This window comes from Melozone crissalis, unplaced genomic scaffold (assembly GCF_028551555.1).
Source record: "Melozone crissalis strain CALT ecotype California unplaced genomic scaffold, PUWL_Pcris_2 ptg000537l_1, whole genome shotgun sequence".
Classification (NCBI taxonomy): domain Eukaryota; kingdom Metazoa; phylum Chordata; class Aves; order Passeriformes; family Passerellidae; genus Melozone; species Melozone crissalis.
The window spans coordinates 2,082,572-2,104,298 of record NW_026536235.1 but is presented as its reverse complement, the minus strand read 5'-3'; the positions used below and the strand labels follow the sequence as shown (position 1 = coordinate 2,104,298).

The following is a 21,727-nucleotide window of genomic DNA, read 5'->3' as shown; positions in this document are numbered from 1 at the left end:
GCTGTTTTTCTACCTGAAGCCGGTGTTTTTTCCCTCAGCCCGAGATTTTTCCGCCTCATTTTCCAACTTTTTCCCTCAGCCCGGAGCTTCTGCCGTCGCCTCTGGAGCTCTGAAAGCCCTGAGGGCAAAATGGCAGGAAGCCGCCGGGGGAGGGGGGGGGGCGCATCTATGAGGGGGTGCAGCGCTATAGGGGCCTATAGAGGGTTTTTTATGGGGTCGCTGAGGCTTTTTATGGCTTTAAGCCCCTATAGAGAAGCCCTGAGGGGTTTCTGGAGGGATTCTATAGGATTTATAGATCTATAGAACCCCCTATAACTGCGGGACACCCCCGGCCCTTCTCCTTCCATTTCCGCTTCCCTCCAGAACCTTTTCACCGCCGCACTACCCGCGGTGCTCACAAATTGCGGTCCCCCAGCTGGCCACTTCCGGGTGGCGCCGGTGGCGCGGCCGTCGCTGTCGCCTGTCGCGACAGGGAGGAGGCCTGGCCCTGTCGGGAGTCGCCGCTCGCTGTCGCGATGAGGGTGGGGGCGGTGCTGCGGCTCTGCTCGCGCCCGGAGCTCCGGTACCAGCAGGGACAGCGACCGGAGCCTGGAATCCGCGAGTATTTTTATTACGTAGATCACCAAGGACAGGTGAGGGGGGATTGGTAAGGGATCGATAAGGGTTGGGGGGTCGAGAGGGGGTTCTGGGCAACGGATCCCGCCTGGATTCTGGACAGACCGCGAAAAAATCGCAGGGAGGATCCCACAGAAAACCCGGGAGGATCCTGATCAAATCCCAAAATAATTTCGGATTGTTATAAATTGAGCCGACAATTTGCCAAGTAAAATCAATTTAGAATTTATTGATTACAGCGGGCAAAGCAATAAGCAAATCAGCGCTGGGCGACAGGGGAGTCTCCGCTCCGCCACTGCCGCACTCTTCTGATATTTCGTGGAGTTCTTATACAGTCCTGCTTCCGGGTTGATGTGTAGTACTCTGCGTATTCTTCTTTTGTGTCTAGGTGGTCATAGTCCACCTCCCGGAGGTCTGAAGATGAAGGTTGGTATTTTTCCTTTGTCTGATTCCTGGAATTTTAAGCTCAATCTACTGAGTTCCTGGAATCTTAAGTTTACTGAGCGGATAAGCTGATACTGTGTTATCAATCATAGCAAGCCCACCACCCAACAGTTTACTAAGCAGATAAACAAATGTTTGTGGAACCCATTGTCTTTGGTTTCACCTTCCTTATCCTTTTAAGTCTGGAAATTTATTAGGCAACAGTCTTACTGGAATAACTTTGTCAGCTTTGATGAACAAACTTAAAGTTTTAACCCATTAAAATTCCCCCCTTTTTCTTTTTTAACCATTTTGTTCATCAAATCGTTTCTGTGTGTTTATTTTTGTTTATTAAATCTTTGCAATTCCCGTCTAGCAAGTTCCAACATTTCGTCTTCTGAGTCTTGCTCGTACTTAGCCCTAACAAGCATAAGATGTTCAGCTTCCAAGTGTCCTCTTACTATAGCAATCAACTTATTGAATATACATGGCCCAAATGTAAGCCCAAGCACCAGTAAAATTAAGGGCCCTGCAATGGTAGACAGTAACGTGGTTAACCAGGGAGAGTGGCTGAGCCATGACTCGTACCAACTCTGGTGTGCTTCCCTTTCTTTCTTTCTTTGTTCCAACCGTTTTCTTAGCTCTGCCATGGTAACGATAACAACTCTGGTATGATCAGCGTAAGCACAGCATTCTTCCTTAAGCGCTACACATAGTCCACCCTGCTGTAAGAACAGCAGATCTAATCCTCTTCTATTTTGTAACACCACCTCTGATAAGGACCGTATGGACTTTACTAATCCATCAATAGCTTGTTCGATTCTGCTTAAGTCCTTGTCGACTGAAATTCTAAGCTCCCTAAATTCTTCATGCTGAGTAATCAGTGAAGTCACCACTGTGCCAGCCCCTACCCCCCCAACTGTGAGGAGGGCAGCTATTGTCAATGCCGTAAATGGTTCTCTTTTGACTAAGTAGTGTTCCCTTGTAGTATGTTGGTCAATTACATAATCCATGGAATGATATATAATTCTAGGTATGATAGTCACTTGGATACAGTAGTCATTTGAACAATTTCAAAGATAAGCAGGGAGTTACTCCGATGCTCTGACATACCCATTTTGTATTAGCAGCAGGCAGGAGCCATTCCGCAGGAGGTGTGCTGTCTTTTACTCGGATGATTTCCTCGCATAAGTGCTGCTTGTCTCTTGGTGTAGCCCCTATACATCGCCCTTTCCCTGTTACCTGGGAGAGTGTTATTCCCTGAGAATTAGTATTTTCTTTGTCCCGTTTCCAATGACACTGAGTAGGATTTGTCCCATTCACCCTTCTAGCTTTTGCAGTTACCCCAATTGCTTCATAGAAGGGAGGCTGGATATTATAACGTAGCCAACACCCCTCAGTTAGGTTCGGGTTGGTCTTGTTTAGAATTCCAAAACTGGCCTGCATTACTTTCCACAAAGTGTTCTGCTCTGTTGTTTTATTCACTTGAGTGTTATCAATCTCTTCCCCAACTGTATTTAAGGAGTTGTCTTAGGTTGGGTCTGAGGTTCAACCTATGCTCACTTCTGGATTCAGTACCGGATTCGGTCCCACTGGTTCCGGGTCCGGTGGAGCTATCTCTTTCTTAATAGCAAATAGAGTGCCAGGATCCTTCCCGGCTACTGCAAATCGGACACCCCAGGTTTTCCCTATTAACCACGAGGCATCTGCTAGCCTCTGGGTAGTAATGTTCAAATACTTGCAGACATTCCCCGTTGGTGGTTGATCCCCAGTGTCGATATAGTTGTGAAGTGTAGGTTGAGTGCAACCTTTAGGTCCCCAAATGACTCCAATGTACTCATTTTTCCGCGGTGGTAGGCATCCACTGGCTATTGTTTCGCAGCCCCAGTAGGTACAATAATAATGACCTGGGTAGTTACAATATCCTTTCCCTGGGTTAGCAGCAGGACACATATAAAATGCTACAGTTCGGTTTTGGTACCAGTAAGGGCTTAAAGACCCAACCGGTAATTGAAATGTGGGTGCCCCTGGCGTAACTATAGTTTGAATCACCTTAGAGTCCTCCCATCGTGTGAGTGACCATTTAAAAGGTTGGTGTTCAGCTCCTTTTGCACCCACCCACTCAGGTGGTAACATACATAAGGGGAAAACCAGAACCTGCCAGAACAGATGGTAGTTGTTGCCTCTGGATTGAAATACTTGCCAATTCATTCCCCAATTTAGTGACTGTGCCCCTTTTCTTTTTAGGACTTCATGCTCCGCCTGTTCCATAATCTTTCTCTTTGTTACGTTAGAATCGATTCCTCCACAGGTACTTACCACTCTGCCTTTGCTCGTCAACTTCAACTCGGTTGCCTCGAGCTACGAGAGAGGTATAGTCTTCTTGGCAACAGAGGTATTTCTTCAGTGATAACCTATCACTGTTATGCTGTCTCAGAGAGAGAGCTCATGACCCAGGGGTATGAAGGATCGGATTACAGCTTATTATCATAGCACCGTCTATGATTTTTCCAAGAACTTGACTCCCCCCTTTTTCTTTTGTGGCTGATTCCACCGTCTATCCTGGTAAGTTTTACATTGACACCATCAACAACCCTCCTATTGTTTCCGGAGTTTTACTTTTAAGTCTTCTGGGGCACTGGTTACTTTCCAGTTCGTAGTAGGCTTAGGCACTGGTCCTTTGATTCGGCTAGCATGCGTCCAGCCTCTCTCCGCCGGCCTGACTGCTGTCTCCGTAGTGAGTAAAACAAGATAAGGTCCTTCCCATTGTGGGGTTAACGAAGTCTCTTTCCATGATTTAATGAATATCCAATGACCCGGCTGGATCTGGTGCAACTGAAGTTCCATGAAGTTCCAGTGGTGGTCTTTGGGCTATCATGCCCTTTTTCCACAGTTCTTCCCTATATCGCATTAGGGTGGTCAAGTATGTATTAATCTGCTGGTCCCTGAGACTGGGGTGGTCTTGGGGTGTATTTAGGTTGTAAGGCATCCCGTACAGCATTTTGAAGGAGGAAACCTCCACATCAGCCCTAGGCTGCGTTCTAATATTTAATAGTGCCAATGGTAAACACTTGATCCATGACGACTTTGTTTCTATCATCAGTTTAGTGAGTTGTTTCTTTATTTCCCCATTCATCCTCTCAACTCTTCCTGAGCTTTGAGGGTGCCACGGAGTGTGATGGTCCCATTGTATCCCCATTATTTTCATTACTTCCTGAATGACTTTAGACACAAAATGTGGTCCTCTATCAGAGTCAATTAATTCCGTGACCCCATATCTTGGTATAATATTTTCAAGCAAAATTTTAACTACTGTTTGTGCAGTTGTCCTGGTAGTTGGAAAGGCTTCCACAAAGTGCCTTAGGTGGTCTACTAGGACTAGCAGGTATCGGTATCCCCTACCTTAGGTAATTCAGTAAAGTCAGCCTGGATGTGTGAGAATGGCCTATAGGCAAGAGGTCTGCCCCCGAAAGGACGTTCTTGAAGATAAGCTTTGTTTACTTTTAAGCAGGTTACACATCCTCTGACTACCTGTTTTGCTATGTTATATACCCCTACACACATATATTTTGTTCCAAATTGATCTACCAAGGCTTGTGTTCCCCAATGTGTCTGCTCATGTAGTTTCTGTAGGATTCCCCGTGCCACTGCCTTTGGAACAATAGTTCTACCATCTGGAAGTTTCTACTCGTGGTTAGAGTTCTCTTTTAAGCCCATTTGCAACAGTTTTTCCTTCTCTGCTGTAGTAAAACTATAAATATAACAATCTTTCCTGATGGCGTTGACAATATTCTGCACCTGGTTTGTAACAAATGCATTCTATGCCATCTGCCCCCCATGCTTCATAACATCTGCCACAAGACATTTCTTCTAGGCGGTCCCCACAGGCTTTGCACTTCTTCCTTTCCTCCAGGGGGTCCCCATTATAGTAGTCTGGGCAGCAGAGGCAATACTCCCAATCTTCGACTCCACACAATTTATATTTCTTTTCCCTCACTCTCAGTGTTAATACTGATACTGCTGCACGTTTTGCCTCTTGATCTGCTAAATTATTTCCCCAGATTCGAAAATCTAATCCCTTCTGATGTCCCCTTAAATGTACTACTGCAATCCTTTTCGGTCCCCTTAGAGCCTGGAGCACTTGTTTAATTAGTTCTTTAATTAGTTCTTTCCCTGCGAATTAATTAATCCCCTTTCTTCCCATATTTTCCCAAACGTGTGCACGACCCCGTATGCATACCTTGAATCAGTGTAAATCGTGCCAGTTTTATTTTGCAACCTTTTAAGGGCCTGTAATACCGCATACAGCTCACATGCTTAAGCTGACCAAGATTTATTCAGCTGCCCAGATTCCAGTACCTCATAATTCTTTCCGCCAATTACAGCATACCCAGACATTCTCTTTCCCTCCACCACTCTAGATGACCCATCTACAAATAGTTTTTCCCCTTCTTCAAGTTCCTCTTCTTCTAAATCTGGTCTAATCTTGGTCTGTTCTTCAATAGTTGTCATACAGTCGTGAGTCAACTGATTCTCCTCGGGTTCCCCATACAAGAATTGAGCAGGGTTTTGCAAGCTCGTAACCTCTAAATTTCGGGGAGTCCAACAAGATTCCTTCATATTTTAATAACCTGGAGTCCGTAATCCATTTTTCTGCTTTTTGTTGTAGTATTCCTCTAATGTTGTGGGGAGATAGAACTTTCAAATCCCCATTAAAAGTAATCTTATTTGCCTCTTCCACTAGTAATGCACAAGCCACTATTGCCTGTAAGCAAGTAGGCCATCCCCTACTTACAGGGTCCAGTAATTTGGACAGGTATCCTATGGGCTTCTTTTTCCCCGCCCATTCCTATGTAAGTACCCCATAAGCCGTGCCATTCTCTGTGTTAATGAATAAATAAAAGGGCCTTTTTAGGTCCGGCAAACTCAATACTGGGGCTGCGACTAGGTCTTGTTGCAGTTCCTCTAATTGTAATTGGTCATTTTCATCCCATTTCAGTAAGCCCTCATGACTTAATTTGTTGTACAAAAACTTTACTTTGCTACTGTAATTTTCGATCCATTGTCTACAGTACCCCACCAGACCCAACAACTGCCTTACTTGTCTCTTACTTTTTTGGGGAAGGGAGTGAGAGGATCCCTTTAACCCTCTCAGGGTCTATTTTCTTCTCTCCCTTTTTCAAGTAACGTCCTAAGTATTTTACCTCCTCCTCCACAAATTGTAGTTTGATTTTGAAACCTTGAGCCCCTTTAGAGCCAAAAATTTCAATAGTTTAACACTCTCTGTTATAACCATATCTTCCTCCTTTCCTGCAATGAGGAGATCGTCCACGTATTAAATCAAATTTACCCCCTCTCCTAATTGATATTCCTGGATTATTTGCTCTAAAGCCTGGCCAAATAAATTCGGGGACTCAGTAAATCCTTGAGGTAATACCGTCCACCTCAACTGCTATCTTCTGTGCGTCTCTGGGTCTTCCCACTCGAAAGCAAAGAAATCCTGACATTTCTCGTCTAGCGGACATGTCCAAAATGCATCTTTGAGATTGATTACACTATACCAAACATTCTCGGGTCCTAATCTACTTAGGAGGGTGTGGGGGTTTGCTACTACTGGAAACTGAGTCACAGTTCTTTTGTTAATTTCCCTTAAGTCATGGACTAGCTGGTACGTCCCATCAGGTTTCTTAACTGGTAAAATGGGAATATTAAAAGGCGACATACAAGGTTCTAAAAGTCCTTTGCTTATTAGTTGGTCAATTTCAGCTTTTAATCCTTTTCTGCCTTCTGGGGAAATTGGGTATTGTTTCACCCGTACCGGGACCTCGGGGTCCTGTATGGTAACAAAGAAGGGTGGAATATTTAACCACTCCACACTATCAGGGGTGCACCACACCTCAGGATTAATCCTCTTCTCGTCCTCCACTCTGAGGGGGCACAATCTGACCTTTAGTTCTTCGTTCTTTACTTCTATAGTTATTCCCAATTCGACAATTAGATCTTTCCCCAAAAGGTTAAAATCTGCCTCAGGAACCAAAAGAAAATTCCCCCACCCCTATCCTGATTTCTGTTTCTATTAGAACTTCTTTGATAATTGAAACTTCAAATGGTTCCCCTTTTGCCCCTATTACTACAACACTTTCCTGGGAAATTTTACACCCCGCAGGTAAAATTTGAACAGTTGATCTTTCAGCTCCTGTATCTACCATGAATTCATATTCTTGACGCTGGGGACCTATTCTAAGTTTTACCAAGGGCTCTTGATGTTTATTGTATGTCCCCAGCAGATAGAGCCCCTGACGCCCCTAATCTTCTTGAAACATTCTCTCATCCCTCTTTTTCTTGCGGCATTCTCTCTTAAAGTGTCCTTTATTCCCACAGTAAAAACAAACACTCTTCCTTCGTTCAATCCTTGGAGCTCCAGCTCCTTCCTTTTTTTCTCCTTGGAACATTCGTCCCTTATAATTCAACTCTCTTCTTTCTCTGACAGCCATGGCCATCATCCTAATCTGTCTTTTATGTCCTTCATCATCCCTTCTTACATACGCCTTCAGAGCTTCCCTTAGGAGTTCATCCAAACCCCTGTCCTCCCAGTGATCCAGTTTTTCAAGTTTTTTCCTAATATCCTCCCATGATTTAGCTACAAAGTGCATCTTTAGAAAAGATTGTCCTGCTGGACTATCTGGGTCCAGTCCTGAATACATCTGCATATTTCGCCTAAGTCTTTCTAACCAATCTGTAGGGGTTTCATCTTTCTTCTGCCTCTCATTGATTGCTTTGTCGATGTTTTGTCCCCTTGGGACTGCCTCCCTTACTCCTTGGATAATTATGGTTCTCAAGTCCTGCATATGAGTTCTATGCACCAGGTCCTGATGGTTCCAATTAGGGTTCTGCAGGGGCCATTTAGTATCTGCACGCGGACCCTGGACATGTTGTGCATCTCAATGCGCATTCCTGCCCTCCGAATCATGTTTTTCTCCTCAGTAGTAAAAAGAATACTCAGTAATTGATTGTATTTCTTCCCAAGTGTAGGTATTAAGGCCTAAAAATTGATCCAGTCTTTCAGCTACTCCCAATGGGTCTTCCAATAACTTGCCCATTTCCTTCTTAAATTCTCTGACATCCCCTGAATTAAGGGGAGCTGTTATAAACCCAATTCCAGCTTGAGCACCCCCCACTGGCATTTCCCTTAGGGGATAGAGGTTGAGCCTTTTGGTTTTACTTCAAGTCAGTGGTCCCCTTTGCTCACTAGGTGGCTCCCTTTGCTCGGGAGTCTCTGGGCCGTCAGGATAACCATCTGGGAAGGGGAGGGGATCTTCATCCTGTCTCTCTGTTTGAACAGGGTGTGCATTTGGAGGGGTATATGGAGGTGGGATTAAGAGAACTTCCTCCTTTTTCTTATTTTTCTTTTTATAATTTACGCTGCCACCCCTCTCCCTTAGAGGGTATATTTGTGTTAAATTACTTGGTCTTTCAACCCAAACCCCTGCATAATCGGTTTCTTTCTTAAGATGGGGCTTTGAATTCACCCATATATTTAAATCCTGTCGGACCCAGTCCTCTTCCGATCCGAATATGGGCCAATATACCCCTGGGGATATTTCCTTCCCAACCCAGATTTCTACACAATAGTGAATCATCCTGGTCTTATCTTTACCCTTCGTGCTAGGGTAATGTTCCCAATTATCTAACATGAATCCCAGCGGACTGTCTCTAGGCATTGGGGGAAGTTTACCAAGTTTATCAGATACAGACGGCTTACTTCTTGTCTGTCCCATCCTCTGGAGTACGCCCGCCCCGTCTTATGGAGTACACTCACACAACAAATCTACTTTCACTTCCCCTGGTTCGTGGCCCACGTTCTCGCGAACAGTAGGAAACGCACTACTGAGGGTCCGCAATCGCTTGGGGAATCCGAGCTGCCGGTTCCCCTCTCACTCACAACACTCCAGGTTACCCAACCCAGACTGAATGGCTACCGCACGATACTCACGCGTCCTGCGTTCTGCGTCCTCGTCCAGACCTTTGTGCACAAAGTTTACAGGGTCAACTGGTTCCCTTTGCTTAATGCCTTAAATTTTGGTTCATCGGTAGAGTAGAAGCGAAAAGTCAGACCCGAGGCCACCAGAGATGGGGCGCCTCCTCGGTAAAATCCGCCCTCCGCAGTTATCCTATCCAAGTCACAGCGCCAAATTTGTTATAAATTGAGCCGACAATTTGCCAAGTAAAATCAATTGAGAATTTATTGATTACAGTGGGCAAAGCAATAAGCAAATCAGCGCTGGGCGACAGGGGAGTCTCCGCTCCGCCACTGCCGCACTCTTCTGATATTTCGTGGAGTTCTTATACAGTCCTGCTTCCGGGTTGATGTGTAGTACTCTGCGTATTCTTCTTTTGTGTCTAGGTGGTCATAGTCCACCTCCCGGAGGTCTGAAGATGAAGGTTGGTATTTTTCCTTTGTCTGATTCCTGGAATTTTAAGCTCAATCTACTGAGTTCCTGGAATCTTAAGTTTACTGAGCGGATAAGCTAATACTGTGTTATCAATCATAGCAAGCCCACCACCCAACAGTTTACTAAGCAGATAAACAAATGTTTGTGGAACCCATTGTCTTTGGTTTCACCTTCCTTATCCTTTTAAGTCTGGAAATTTATTAGGCAACAGTCTTACTGGAATAACTTTGTCAGCTTTGATGAACAAACTTAAAGTTTTAACCCATTACACGGATTAAACCCAGGTTAAACCCAGATTAAACCCTGATTAAACCCAGATTAAACCTGTATCAAACGCAAATAAATCCCAAACAAATCCCAGCTGGATCCTGGCCAGATCCCACACAAATCCCGCTCAGATTCCAAAGGAATCCCAAAAAAACCTTTCCATGGACTCGGGGCAGATCCCAAAACAATCCTAAAATTTCTGGGGCAAATCCCAGCTGGATCCCCCTAAAAAAAACCACCAAAAGGATCCAGGACAGATCCCAAATGCATCCCAGAGATAAATTCCAGGTTTTTTGGGGAAAACTTGCCCTTTTCCTGCTTTTTCTGCAGCTTTTCCTGGATGACACCAAAGTCAAGAACTTCGTCACCTGCTTCAAAGGTACTGCCCTAATTAACCTGATTAATTTAATCTCTTGTTAATTTGGAGCTGAATATTTATTTGGATTTGGTTATTAATTGAGATTTGAGCCTTTATTAGGATTTAATCCTTAATTTTAGATGGGACCGTCTAATTTGCATATAAATATTTCATTAATTAATAATTTCCTGATTAATTAATAATTTCCTCGGTCATTAATTTCCCTAATTATTAAATCCTGAATTAAGTATTTGCCTAATTAGTTAATTAAGAAATATTTCTTTAGTTAAAAAATTAATTTTTATGAAGCATTTTCCCTCCCAATTCTTCTTTCCCTTCCCAGTTCTTCCTTTCCTTCATCCATAAAATTCCCAAAAATCTTCACAAAAACCTCCAAAAAACCGCGGAAAAACAAAAAAATAATCCACAAAAACCACCAGAAAACCCCAAAAAAACCCAACAAAAAAACCTCAAAACAACACTGGGAAAACACTCAAAAACCCCCAAAAAAACTAAAAAAAAAGCGTGAAAAAAACCCCAAAACCCACAAAAATCACCAATAAAAAACTCCAAATAACCACTGGAAAAACCTGCAAAAAAGCCCCCCAAAAAACACCACAAAACCCCCAAAATCCAGTTCCAAAACCCCAGAAAATGGCCAGAAAAACACTAGAAAATGGCCAGGAAAAAAACAACCCAACTAAAAAAACCCAAAAGGCCCCAGAGACCACCTCACAAATCACCACAAAAACCCCAAAAAGACCCTGGAAAAACCCAAAAAAACCCCACCAAAAAAAAAAAATCACAAAAACCACCAGAAATCCCCCAAAAATCCTACAAAAAAACCCGCCCAAAGCAACACTGGAAAAACCCTCAAAAACCCCCAAAACCCACTACAGTAATTACCAATAAAAAACCCCAAATAACTACTGGAAAAACCTGCAAAAAAGCCCCCTAAAAAATCCAAAAAACACCACAAAACCCCTAAAATACATTGAAAAAAACACAGAAAAGCAAAAAAAAAAAAAAACCCACCAGACAACCGTCAGAAAAAAAACCTAAAAAAAAAAGCCAAAAGGCCCCAGAAACCACCTCACAAATCACCACAAAAATCCCAAAAAGACCCTGGAAAAACCCAAAAAACCCAACAAAAAATCTTCACAAAAACCACCAGAAAACCCAAAAAAACCCCACCAAAAAAACCCACAAACAACACTCGAAAACGCTCAAAAAAAAGCCTCGAAAAACCCCCAAAACCCACTACAAACATCACCAATAAAAACCTAAATGACTACTGGAAAAACCTTCAATAAAGTCCCTGAAAAATCCAAAAAAAACCCACAAAAACCCCAAAATACATTGAAAAAAAACCCAGAAAAAACCACCAGAAAAACTACCAGAAAAAAACCTAAAAAATTCCCTAAAGGCCTCAGAAATCACCACAAAACCCTCCAAAAGACGCCGCAAGAACCCAAAAAAACCCACCAAAAAAAAACCTTCAAAAAAACCCCAAAAAAGCCTCAAAAAACCCCAAAACCCACTACAAAAACCATCAACCCCCACCCCCCCCCCCAAATAACCACTGGAAAACCCTGCAAAAAAGCCCCCAAAAATCCAAGAAACACCACAAAACCCCCAAAATACATTGAATCAAATTCAGAAAGGGCCTTAAAAAACCAGAAAACCACAAGAAATAAAAACCTAGAAAAACCTAAAAAAACCCTAAAAGGCCCCAGAAACCACCTCACAAATCACCACAAAACCCCCAAAAAAACCACCAGAAAACCAGAAAAACCATCAAGTAAACATAAAAAAAACCACCAAAACGATACAGAAAAACTACAGAAAAACTACAGAAAAACTGAAAAATCCCTTCATGAAAGGCTAAAAAAAAACAAACCCAAAAACCACCAAAAAAACACCCCAAAAAACCCACTGGAAAAGCCCCCCAAGAAACTCTGGAAAACCCACCAAAAAAACTCCAAAACCTCCACAAAAAACCCCAAAACTCTCAATAAACTCAATTTAAAAACTGAAAATACCCAATAAAAATCCGTAATAAACGACTTGAAAATCCCCCAAAAAACCAAAAAAGACGCCAGAAAAAAACCAAAAACCACCCTGAAACCCCTAAAAAAACTCCATGAAACTTACCAAAAAACCAACAGAAAACCTCCTAAAATCCACCAGAAAAGCCAAAAAGATCTCAACAAAAACCTCTTTAAAATCTCTAAAAACCATCCGCAAAACCAAAAAAGCCCACCAAAAAAAAAATCCCCAAAACCACCAAAAATCACCCAAAACCCCCCCCTCAAAAAGACACCAGAAAAACCCCAAAAACCACCACACAAACTTCCAAAAAACTGCCAAAGACCCCTAAAAGACACTGGAAAACTCCAAAGAAATCTCAAAATACCAATGGAAAAACACCCAAAAAACCTGGGAAAAAACCTAAAAAACCCCCAAAAATGCAAAAACTGACCAAAAAATATTGCATGGAAAGCACCAAAAAAGACCCCAAAAAAACTTCACAGAAACCTCCAAAAAATTCAAAAAAACCTCCAAAATACCTTCCAAAACCAATAGAAAAACCACCGTAAAAACTCCCAAAACCACCAAAGAAATATGAAAAATCCCCAAAAATCCACCAGAAAAGCCCAAAAAAATCTCCACCAAAACCCATCAACAAAACCACATAAACCCACCAAAAAAAAGCCCCAAAAAACCGCCAAAACCACCAGAAAAACCTCAAAAAAACCCACAAAAACACTCCAGAAGTGCAACAGAAAAACCCCAAAGAAACTCCAATATACTATTGGGAAAACCTTTAAAAACTCCTAAAAAACAACTCAAAAATCACAAAGAAATTTCCAGAAAACCCACCAACAACACTTCAGAAATCATGACAAAACCACGAAAAAATGGCAGAAAACCATGTAAAACACCCCAAAAAACTGCCAAAAACCACCAAAAAATCCCCAAAAAACCCTACTAAACCACCATTAAACAATACTGGAAAAACCCCACATAACACAGGAAAACCCTAAAAGAAAAACCAAAAAACCACCACATAAAAACTCAGAAAAAGCCCTGTAAGACCCCAAAGAGGCATCAGAAAAACCCCAAAGAAACCCACAAATACCACAGGAAAAACCCCAAAAATCACCCAAAAAACCTGGAAAAAATCTCAAAAATCACCTAAATAATTCCAGAAAAACCACCAATAAAACCCAAGAAAATCTCAATGAAAAGCCCCCAAAAATGGCAAAAACCCATCCAAAACCCACCAAAAAACTGTCAAAAACCACCAAAAATGCCCACTAGATCATTATGAAAAACACTTGATCTCCCTGAAATCCCGAAAAAATTGTGAAAAACCATCCAAAAGAACCCATAAACTGTCCAAAAAATGACCTAAAAACCCTACTAAGCCTCTATTAAAAAACACTGGGAAAAGCCAAAATAAGACTGGAAAAACACCAAAAACAACCCTAAAACCACCATAAAAATACCAAAAAACACCGAAAACACCCCACAAATAAAACCCAGAAAACCATCAGGAAACCCCAAAAAATTTCCACAAATTCTCCACAAAATCACCAAAAAAAACCCTCTTTACACAACCCCCCAAAATCCCTGTCACTGATCCCGGAATTTTTCCCCCAGACGTCGGATTCCTCTCCTTCTTCTTCCGGCACCTGGAGCGGAACCGCAGCGGGCGTTACCAGGAGCGCTTCCCGTTCTTGTCGCGCTGCGGCCGCGAGCGGAATTTCCTTCGCTGTTCCGACCTTCCTGTGGTTTTCACCCAAATCCTGCCTGGCCCCGGTGGCAATTCCCTGCTGTCCTACTGCGGGGGCGGCTCCGAGCTGGTGGTGCCCTTCCAGCCGGGAATGTTGGCCGTGTGCCCGTGCAACGGGCGCCTCTACCACCCGGCGCCGGAGAAGGTCGGCGGCGTTGGGTTGGTGCGTTGGGCCCTGGCCCAAGAGTTGAGCTCGGGGTTTCGCTTCCAGGACGGGCCCCAGCAGCCCCCGACGCATTTGCTTTGGCAGGGGAAGGAGCATCGGCTCTCTGGGGAAATCCTGGGAATTCTGCGGGCAGAGAAATCGGGATCGAAGGTTGGAGCTGCAATTTCTGCCTCGTGAATCGCTGAAAATCGGAATAAACTTGGTCCTGCAGTCATTAAATTCACTGGTTAATTAATTATAGACTCTATTTTTGATTTAAATAATTAATTTCAGCAAGCATTTCCTTTCCCAATTCTGCTTTTCTGTCATTTCTAAAATTCTCAGAAAACCGCAAAAAAATTCCATGAAAACTGCCAAAAAACTCCCAAAAAACATCGGAAAAAGACCCCAAAAGACACTGGAAAAACCCTAAAAACTACCACAAAAATCATTTAAAAAACCCAAAAAAACCTCCCAAAAACCCACTGGAAAATTCAAGAAAACCCTCCTAAAATAACCCCAAAAGGACACTGAAAACATACCAAAAACCTCCACCAAAACACTAAAAAAAAGCCACCAAAAAGCCCACTAGAAAACCCCAAATAGAAGTCTATAAAAAACTCAAAAAACCCCCAAATAACCACAGGAAAACACCAGGAAAACCCAAAAAAACCCCAAAAGACCACCAAAAAACCTACCAAACAACCCCAAAAAACACTGGAGAACCCCCAAAACAACAACAAAAAACCACCAAAAAAACGCCCAAAAGAGCTCCAAGAAAGCCCCAAAAAAACCCCCATAAACCACCAAGAAAGCCCCAAAAAACCCTCCAAAACCCACTGGAAAACTCAAAAATAAACCCCAAAAAACCCCCAAAACAACACTGAAAAAATACCAAAAACCACCACCAAAACCCTAAAAAAGCCACTAAAAAACAACCCAAAAAACCCCAGTAAACCCCAAAATAAACTCCATAAAAACCCCAAAAAACGACCCCAAATAACCACAGGAAAACCCAGAAAAACCACCCAAAAAACTCCAGACAGCCCCAACAAAAAACTCCATGAAAATCATCAGGAAAACCCAAATAAAAAATAAAAGACCACCAAAAACCCCAGCAAAACTAATCCCAAAAACCATTGAAAAACCCCAAAAACAATCCCAAAAATCACCAAAAAAACCCCAAGAAACCCTCAAAAAATCACCAAAACCCCTAAAAAGCCCACTGGAAAACTACTGAAAAAGCCACCAAAACACTGAAGTAATACCAAAAACCACCACCAAAAAAGCCCCAAAACCCTGAAAAAGCCACCAAAAAACAACCCCAAACAACCCCAGCAAACCCCAAATAAAACTCCATATAAACCTCAAAAAAAACCCCAAATAACCACAGGAAAACCCCCAAAAAACACCAAAAACACCCTTATAAAAACTAAGAAAAACCACCCAAAAAACCCCAGACAGCCCCAACAAAAAAACTCTATGAAAACCATCAGGAAAACCCAAAAAACCCCCTAAAAGACCACCAAAAACCCCAGAAAACTAACACAAAAAAAAACCACAAAAAAAAAACCACCAAAAAACCCCCCAAAACAACAACAACAACAACAAAATTCCAAAACCCACCATGAAAGCTCCCAAAAGCCCCAAAAAATCCCCCAAAAAACCCTAAAAAATCCTGTTGAGAGTCGTTGGGGTTGGGTTGGTGCGTTGGGCCCTGGCCCAAGAGTTGAGCTCAGGATTTCGCTCTCAGGACAGGCCCCAAAAGAAACTCCATAACAACCTCAAAAAAGCCCCAAATAACCACAGGAAAACCCCTAAAAAACACCAGAAAACCCCCCAAAAACCAAGAAAAACCACCCCAAAATCCCCAGACAACTCCAATAAAAGCTCCATGAAAGCCATCAGGAAAACCCAAGAAATACCCTAAAAGACCACCAAGAAACCCCCAAAAAGACACTTGAAAAACCGCAAAAAACACCAAAAAACCCCAAAAGACCCCAAAGAGACACTGGAAAAACGCCAAAGAAAACCCAAAAATACCACTGGAAAAACCCCCAAAATCACTTGAAAAACCTGGAAAAAACCCCAAAAATCACCAAAAATATTCCAGAAGAATCACCAATAACACCCCAAAAAATCTCTATGAAAGGCCCCCAAAATGGCAAAAACCTATCTAAAAAACTGCAAATAGCCACAGGAAAACCACCCAAAAAACCCCAGTCAGCCCCAATAAAAAACTCCATGAAAATCATGGGAAAACCCCAAAAACACCCTAAATGACCACCAAAACCCCACCAATACTAACCCTAAAAAACACTGGAAAACTCCAAAAACAACAACAAAAAACACCAAAAATCCCACCCAAAAACACCCCAAAAACAAAACAAAACAAAACAAAAAAACAACCCCAAAAACCCTAAAAAAATACTGAAAAAACGACCAAAAATGCTATTTTTGATTTAAATAATTAATTTCAGGAGGGGTTTCCTCCTTGCCCAATTCTTCTTTTTTCTCATCTCTAAAATTCCCAGAAAATCCTAAAAAAACTCCTTCCTTCTTTAAATCCTGCATTTGGGGATTTGGGATTGAGGATTTGGGATGAAGGATTTGATTTGGGGGATTTGAGATTAAGGAATTTGGGATTTGGGGTAAAGGATTTGGGATTTTTGGATCAAGGATTTGGGATAAAAGATTTGGGAATTTGGGATGGGGGATTTCAGAATTTGGGATGAAGGATTTAGGAATTTTGGATGAAGGGTTTGGAAGGAAGGGTTTAGGGGATTTGGCAATTTGTGGATTCGAGATGAAGGATTTGGGAACTTTGGATCAAGGATTTCGGGATTTGGGATGAAGGGTTTGGGGGATTTGGGATGGGGGATTTGGGAATTTAGGGTGGGAGATTTGAGATGAAGGATTTGGGGATTTGGGGTGAAGGATTTGGGATGAAGGGTTTGGGGATTTGGGATGAAGGGTTTGGTATGAAGGATTTGGGAACTTTGGATCAAGGATTTGGGAATTTGGGATGAAGGATTATAGGGATTTGGGATGAAGGATTTGGGAACTTTGGATCAAGGATTTGGGATGAGGGATTTGGCGATTTGGCAATTTGTGGATTTGGGATGAAGGATCTGGGAACTTTGGATCAAGGACTTGGTAGTTTGGGATGAAGGATTTGGGAATTTGGGATGAAGGGTTTGGGGATTTGGGGGGGGGGTTGATAGAAATTGTGTGGTGACAGCTAATTAATTAATAACCAATTTCTGCTAAATAATTAATTAATATTTATTTCATACTTAAATAATGTCCCATACGAATTAAAAACTTTGGGATTGGGGTGGGAAAACACGAAAATTGGATGGAAAAACATCGGGATGAGGGGGAAAACCCTAAAATAAAACACAAAACACCAGGATGGGGTGAAAAAATATAAAAACCAGACAGAAAAGCACCAAAATAAAGGAAAAAAAACGGGATGAGGCGGAATTTTGGGATGAAGGATTTGGACTTTGGGATGAAGGATTTGGATTTTGGGATGAAGAATTTGGAATTAAGGTGTTGGAGCTTTTCCACCATGGAGGCTCCGAGCTTTTCCCAAATCACAAGGAGAAGAAGTCCAAGGTTCCGTGTCTGTAGGGGTTGGAAGTCCACACGAGGTCACTCCTGTAATTCGCCAACATTCAGCAAAACTCAACGTCGGCTGCCGCCAAAAGTTCCTCGTCCACCGGTTCCTCAAAATTCCAGGCGGATTCCAGCGGCGGCGGCTCCGGCTTGCAGCAGTCCACGGGGAAGGCATAGACGACCAGGTGGAGGTCACGCAGCTCCAAGGTTTTCTGGAGCAGATCCTTGAGCGTGGCTGTGGACAGGGGATTGCCGTAGACTCCCAGGAAACACAGGCGCGAGCAGTGGCGCAGCGGCGGCAGCAGCGCATCCAGATGGGAGTCGGCCATGCAGCATTCTATGAGATCCAGGTGCAGCAGCGAGGCTGAGGTTTCCTCCAGGAGCAGCCGCAGAGGCTCCAGGGGCCCCTGGGAGAAGTCATGGCCGCTCAGGTCCAAGCACTTGAGGCCGGAGCGTGGAAGCTTTGGGAGAGGAAGGTGAGGTCGGCGGGAACGAGGGAGCAGAAGGCCAATTCCAAGCTTTCCAATGGAGACTGGAAGTCGCTGGAGGGAGGGAAAAGGGAGAGGTGAAGATTGGTTGGGATTTGTGGGCAATGAGAGCTGGGATTGCGTCCATCTCTGTCTTGGGAAAGAGCTCCCAAGACCATCAAGGTCAAGGTTTGAGAATGATGGAATTGTGAAGTCATGTAGTGGAGTTATGGAATGACTGTGGTTGGGAAAGATCTCCAAAAACATTGAGTTTGACCTCTGAAAATCCTGGGATTTTGGAATGATGGGATCATGGGATTGCGGGATGGGTGAGGTTGGGAAAGAGTTCCAAGACCATCAAGTCTGACCTCTAAAAATCCTGGTGTTTTTGGAATGATGAGATTGTGGGATTGTGAGATAGGTGAGGTTGGGAAAGGTCTTCAAGAACATTGAGTTTGACCTCTGAAAATCCTGCGATTTTGGTATGATGGGATCATGGAGTTATGGAATTATGGATCCATGAGATGGTGGGCTTATGGAGTAGCGGGGTCATGGAATCATGGAATTATGGAATGGATGAGGTTGGGGAAAATCTCCAAGATTATCAAGTTCAAGGATTGAAAATCATGAAATTATGGAATGTGGGATCATGGAGTTCTGGAATCATAATTCATGGAATTGTGGAATGTAGGATCATGGGATGCTGGGATCCCAGAGTTCTGGAGTCATGGAGAGACTCTTTGGCAGAGGAAGAGGAGGTCGGCGGGAACGAGGGAGCAGAAGGCCAATTCCAAGCTTTCCAACGGAGCCTGCAGGTCACTGGAGGGAGGGAAAAGGGAGAGGTGAGGATTGGTTGGGATTCACAGGGAGAATGTGGGGAAAGATCTCCAAGAGCATCAAGTTTGACCTCTGAAAATCCTGGGATTTTGGAGTTATGGGATCATGGAGTTATGGAATGATTGAAGTTGGGAAAGAGCTCCAAGAACATTGAGTGTGACCTCTGAAAATCTTGGGATTTTGGAGTAATGGGGTCATGGAATCAGGGAATGACTCAGGTCAGGAAAGATCTCCAAGACCATCAAGTTCAAGGTTTGAGAATCATGGAATTAGGGGATCACAGAGCCATGGAATTGTGGGATGGGTGAGGTTGAGAAAGAGCTCCTAGAACATCGAGTTCAACCTCTGAAAATCCTGGGAGTTTAGAGTTACGAGGTCATGGAATCATGGAATCACTTAGGTCAGGAAAGGTCTCCAGGACCATCAAGGTCATGGTTTGAGAATCATGGAATTATGGGATGGGGTCATGGAATTGTGGAATCAAATTGTGGAAATATGGAGTGGCTGAGGTTGGGAAAGAGCTCCAAGAACATCAAGCTCAACCTCTGAAAATCCTGGGATTTTGGAGTGATGGGATCATGGAGTTATGGAATGACTCAGGTTGGGAAAGATCTCCAAACCCATCAAGTTCAAGGTTTGAGAATCATGGAATTATGGGATCACAGAGCCATGGAACTGTGGAATGACTGAGGTTGATAAAGAGCTCCAAGAACATCAAGTTTGACCTCTGAAGATCCTGGGATTTTGGAGTTATGGAGTCATGGAATTGTGGAATGACTCAGGTTGGGAAAGATCTCCAAGACCATCAAATTGAAGGTTTGAAAATCAGGGAATTATGGGATCATGGAGTCATGGAATTGTGGAATCAAATAATGGAATTATGGAGTTACTCAGGTTGGGAAAGGTCTCCAACACCATCAGGTTTGACATCTGAAGATCATGGGGTCATGGAGTTATGGAATGGCTGAGGTTGGGGAAAACCTCCAAGACCATCAAGTTCAAGGTTTGAAAATCATGAAATTATGGGATCATGGAGTCATGGAATTGTGGAATGACTCAAGTTGGGAAAGGTCTCCAAGAACATCAAGTTTGAACTCTGAAAATCCTGGGAGTTTAGAGTTATGGGATCATGGAGTTATGGAATGAGTGAGATTGGGAAAGAGCTCCAAGAATATCAAGTTCAAGGTTTGAGAATAATGGAATTATGGGTTCACAGAGCCATGGAGTTGTGGAATGGCTGAGATTGGGAAAGAGCTCCAAGAACATCAAGTTTGACCTCTGAAAATCCTGGGATTTGGGAACGATTGGGTCATGGAGTTATGGAATAGCTGAGGTTGGGGAAAACCTCCAAGACCATCAAGTTCAAGGTTTGAAACTCATGGAATTATGAGATCACAGTGTTACATGGCTTTGCAAGGGTTCCTCAGGGTGAGAGAGAGAGACGAGAATCTTGGTCTCATGATCAGAAGGCTGGATTTATTATTTTATGATATATAATACATTATGACTATACTAGAAGGAATACAGAGAAAAGTTCAGAAGCTGCTAAGCTAAGAATAGAATAAGAATCTAAAAACAAGAGAGCTCTCTGTGAATCTGTCCCTGAGCTTGGTCCTGTGATTGGCCCTTAATTGTACACATGGAACATGAGCCAATCACAGGTGCACCTATTGCATTACACATCAGCAGATAATTATTGTTTACATTCTCTTTCTGGGGCCTCAGCTTCCCAGAAGAGGAAAACTCCAGAAAGAAAGGATTTTTATGAAAGAATGTCTGTGACAGTCTGTGACAGGGCTGAGACCAGAGCCCAGTGGATTCTGTGTCTACCATCACCTGTTGGGACAAAAAGGCCACTGATCCGCACCTTGGTGTGGCTGATCTCAAAGCCCATCCTGTTGTGTCCTGAATGGGGGCAACAGCTTGTCTGGGGCTCAGGCTGGCTCTGGCTTCTTCCCATCAGTGCCTGTCAGTGCTCATGCTTGGGCTTTGCCAGCCTTGTTGTGTCAGCTGCCCTGTCCCTGAGGGCGGGAGGGACTACAGAGGCTGGAGCCTTCCTTAGCTGGGAGAGGGACATCTTTGAGCTCAACAGGTCAGGGTACTGATGCTGAAAGCCCCATTGGGATCAGTTATAGCTTAAACTGCTCTGGTTTACAAATGGGAAGGCATTCCTTTGGTAAACTGCTGAAAGGTGGGGAAGATGTTCTTCTCTCCTGGGAATGCATCTCCCCATGCTTTGTTTCCTGTCAAGAGAACTCTTCAAAGGTCTGTACAAAATCAGTCTCTGTGCTGGCCACTTGTGCTGCAGAGCTGTCTGCCTGGTTGTGGTTGTTGTTACCCAGCTGACCACAAAGGGCTCAGAGCTCCAGGCACTGGGGCTACCTTTTGTATCTCCTGGAAGCTGGGATCTCTGCTTTAAAGTCGGCATCTTGCATTTTGTTTTCCTCAGGGAGAATGGTGAACCCCACTGAAAATCCCCTGATGAAATACACGCATCTGAAATATATTGGCAGCGGGTGAGTCAAACAGCAGTTACTCCTGCACAACCAATGGCCAGGTGTTTTTCTGGTGGAATGTCTATCCAGCGTGAAGTCAGGCCAGCTGCAAAGATGTTCACACACTGGGGATAGATTGTCCCATCTTTCAATGCTGCTTAGAATTTGTGAGTGGGCTCAGAAGGCATTGTCAGAGATGCCTTGCTACCAAAGTCTTGCCTGCATCAAGGAACAGGACCTGGAAGGT

General features: G+C 43.4%; 2 protein-coding genes across 2 annotated transcripts; one reads left to right on the top strand and one right to left on the bottom strand.

Annotated features, from left to right (window-relative positions):
* Positions 1 to 366: 366 nt before the first annotated feature.
* CUNH8orf82 (chromosome unknown C8orf82 homolog) lies at positions 367 to 14,312 on the top strand. Its single transcript, XM_054295161.1, has 3 exons — positions 367 to 632; positions 10,089 to 10,137; positions 13,783 to 14,312. Exons 1-3 carry the CDS (start codon positions 516 to 518, stop codon positions 14,256 to 14,258), a joined length of 642 nt encoding a protein of 213 aa, XP_054151136.1. The 5' UTR covers positions 367 to 515; the 3' UTR covers positions 14,259 to 14,312.
* Positions 14,313 to 17,326: 3,014 nt separating this feature from the next.
* On the bottom strand, positions 17,327 to 20,831 carry LOC128950286 (leucine-rich repeat-containing protein 14-like). Its single transcript, XM_054295164.1, is given in 2 exon segments — positions 17,327 to 18,129; positions 18,132 to 20,831. Coding segments are annotated over 2 exon segments (624 nt in total). The 5' UTR covers positions 18,367 to 20,831; the 3' UTR covers positions 17,327 to 17,740.
* Positions 20,832 to 21,727: the final 896 nt, after the last annotated feature.

Excerpts from the sequence above, each read along its gene's own strand:
- CUNH8orf82 (XM_054295161.1), top strand. The coding sequence starts at position 516 with ATGAGGGTGGGGGCGGTGCTGCGGCTCTGCTCGCGCCCGGAGCTCCGG. Across the intron at positions 633-10,088 it reads ACGTAGATCACCAAGGACAG|CTTTTCCTGGATGACACCAA; the intron begins GTGAGGGGGGAT and ends CTTTTTCTGCAG. Across the intron at positions 10,138-13,782 it reads CTTCGTCACCTGCTTCAAAG|ACGTCGGATTCCTCTCCTTC; the intron begins GTACTGCCCTAA and ends TTTTTCCCCCAG.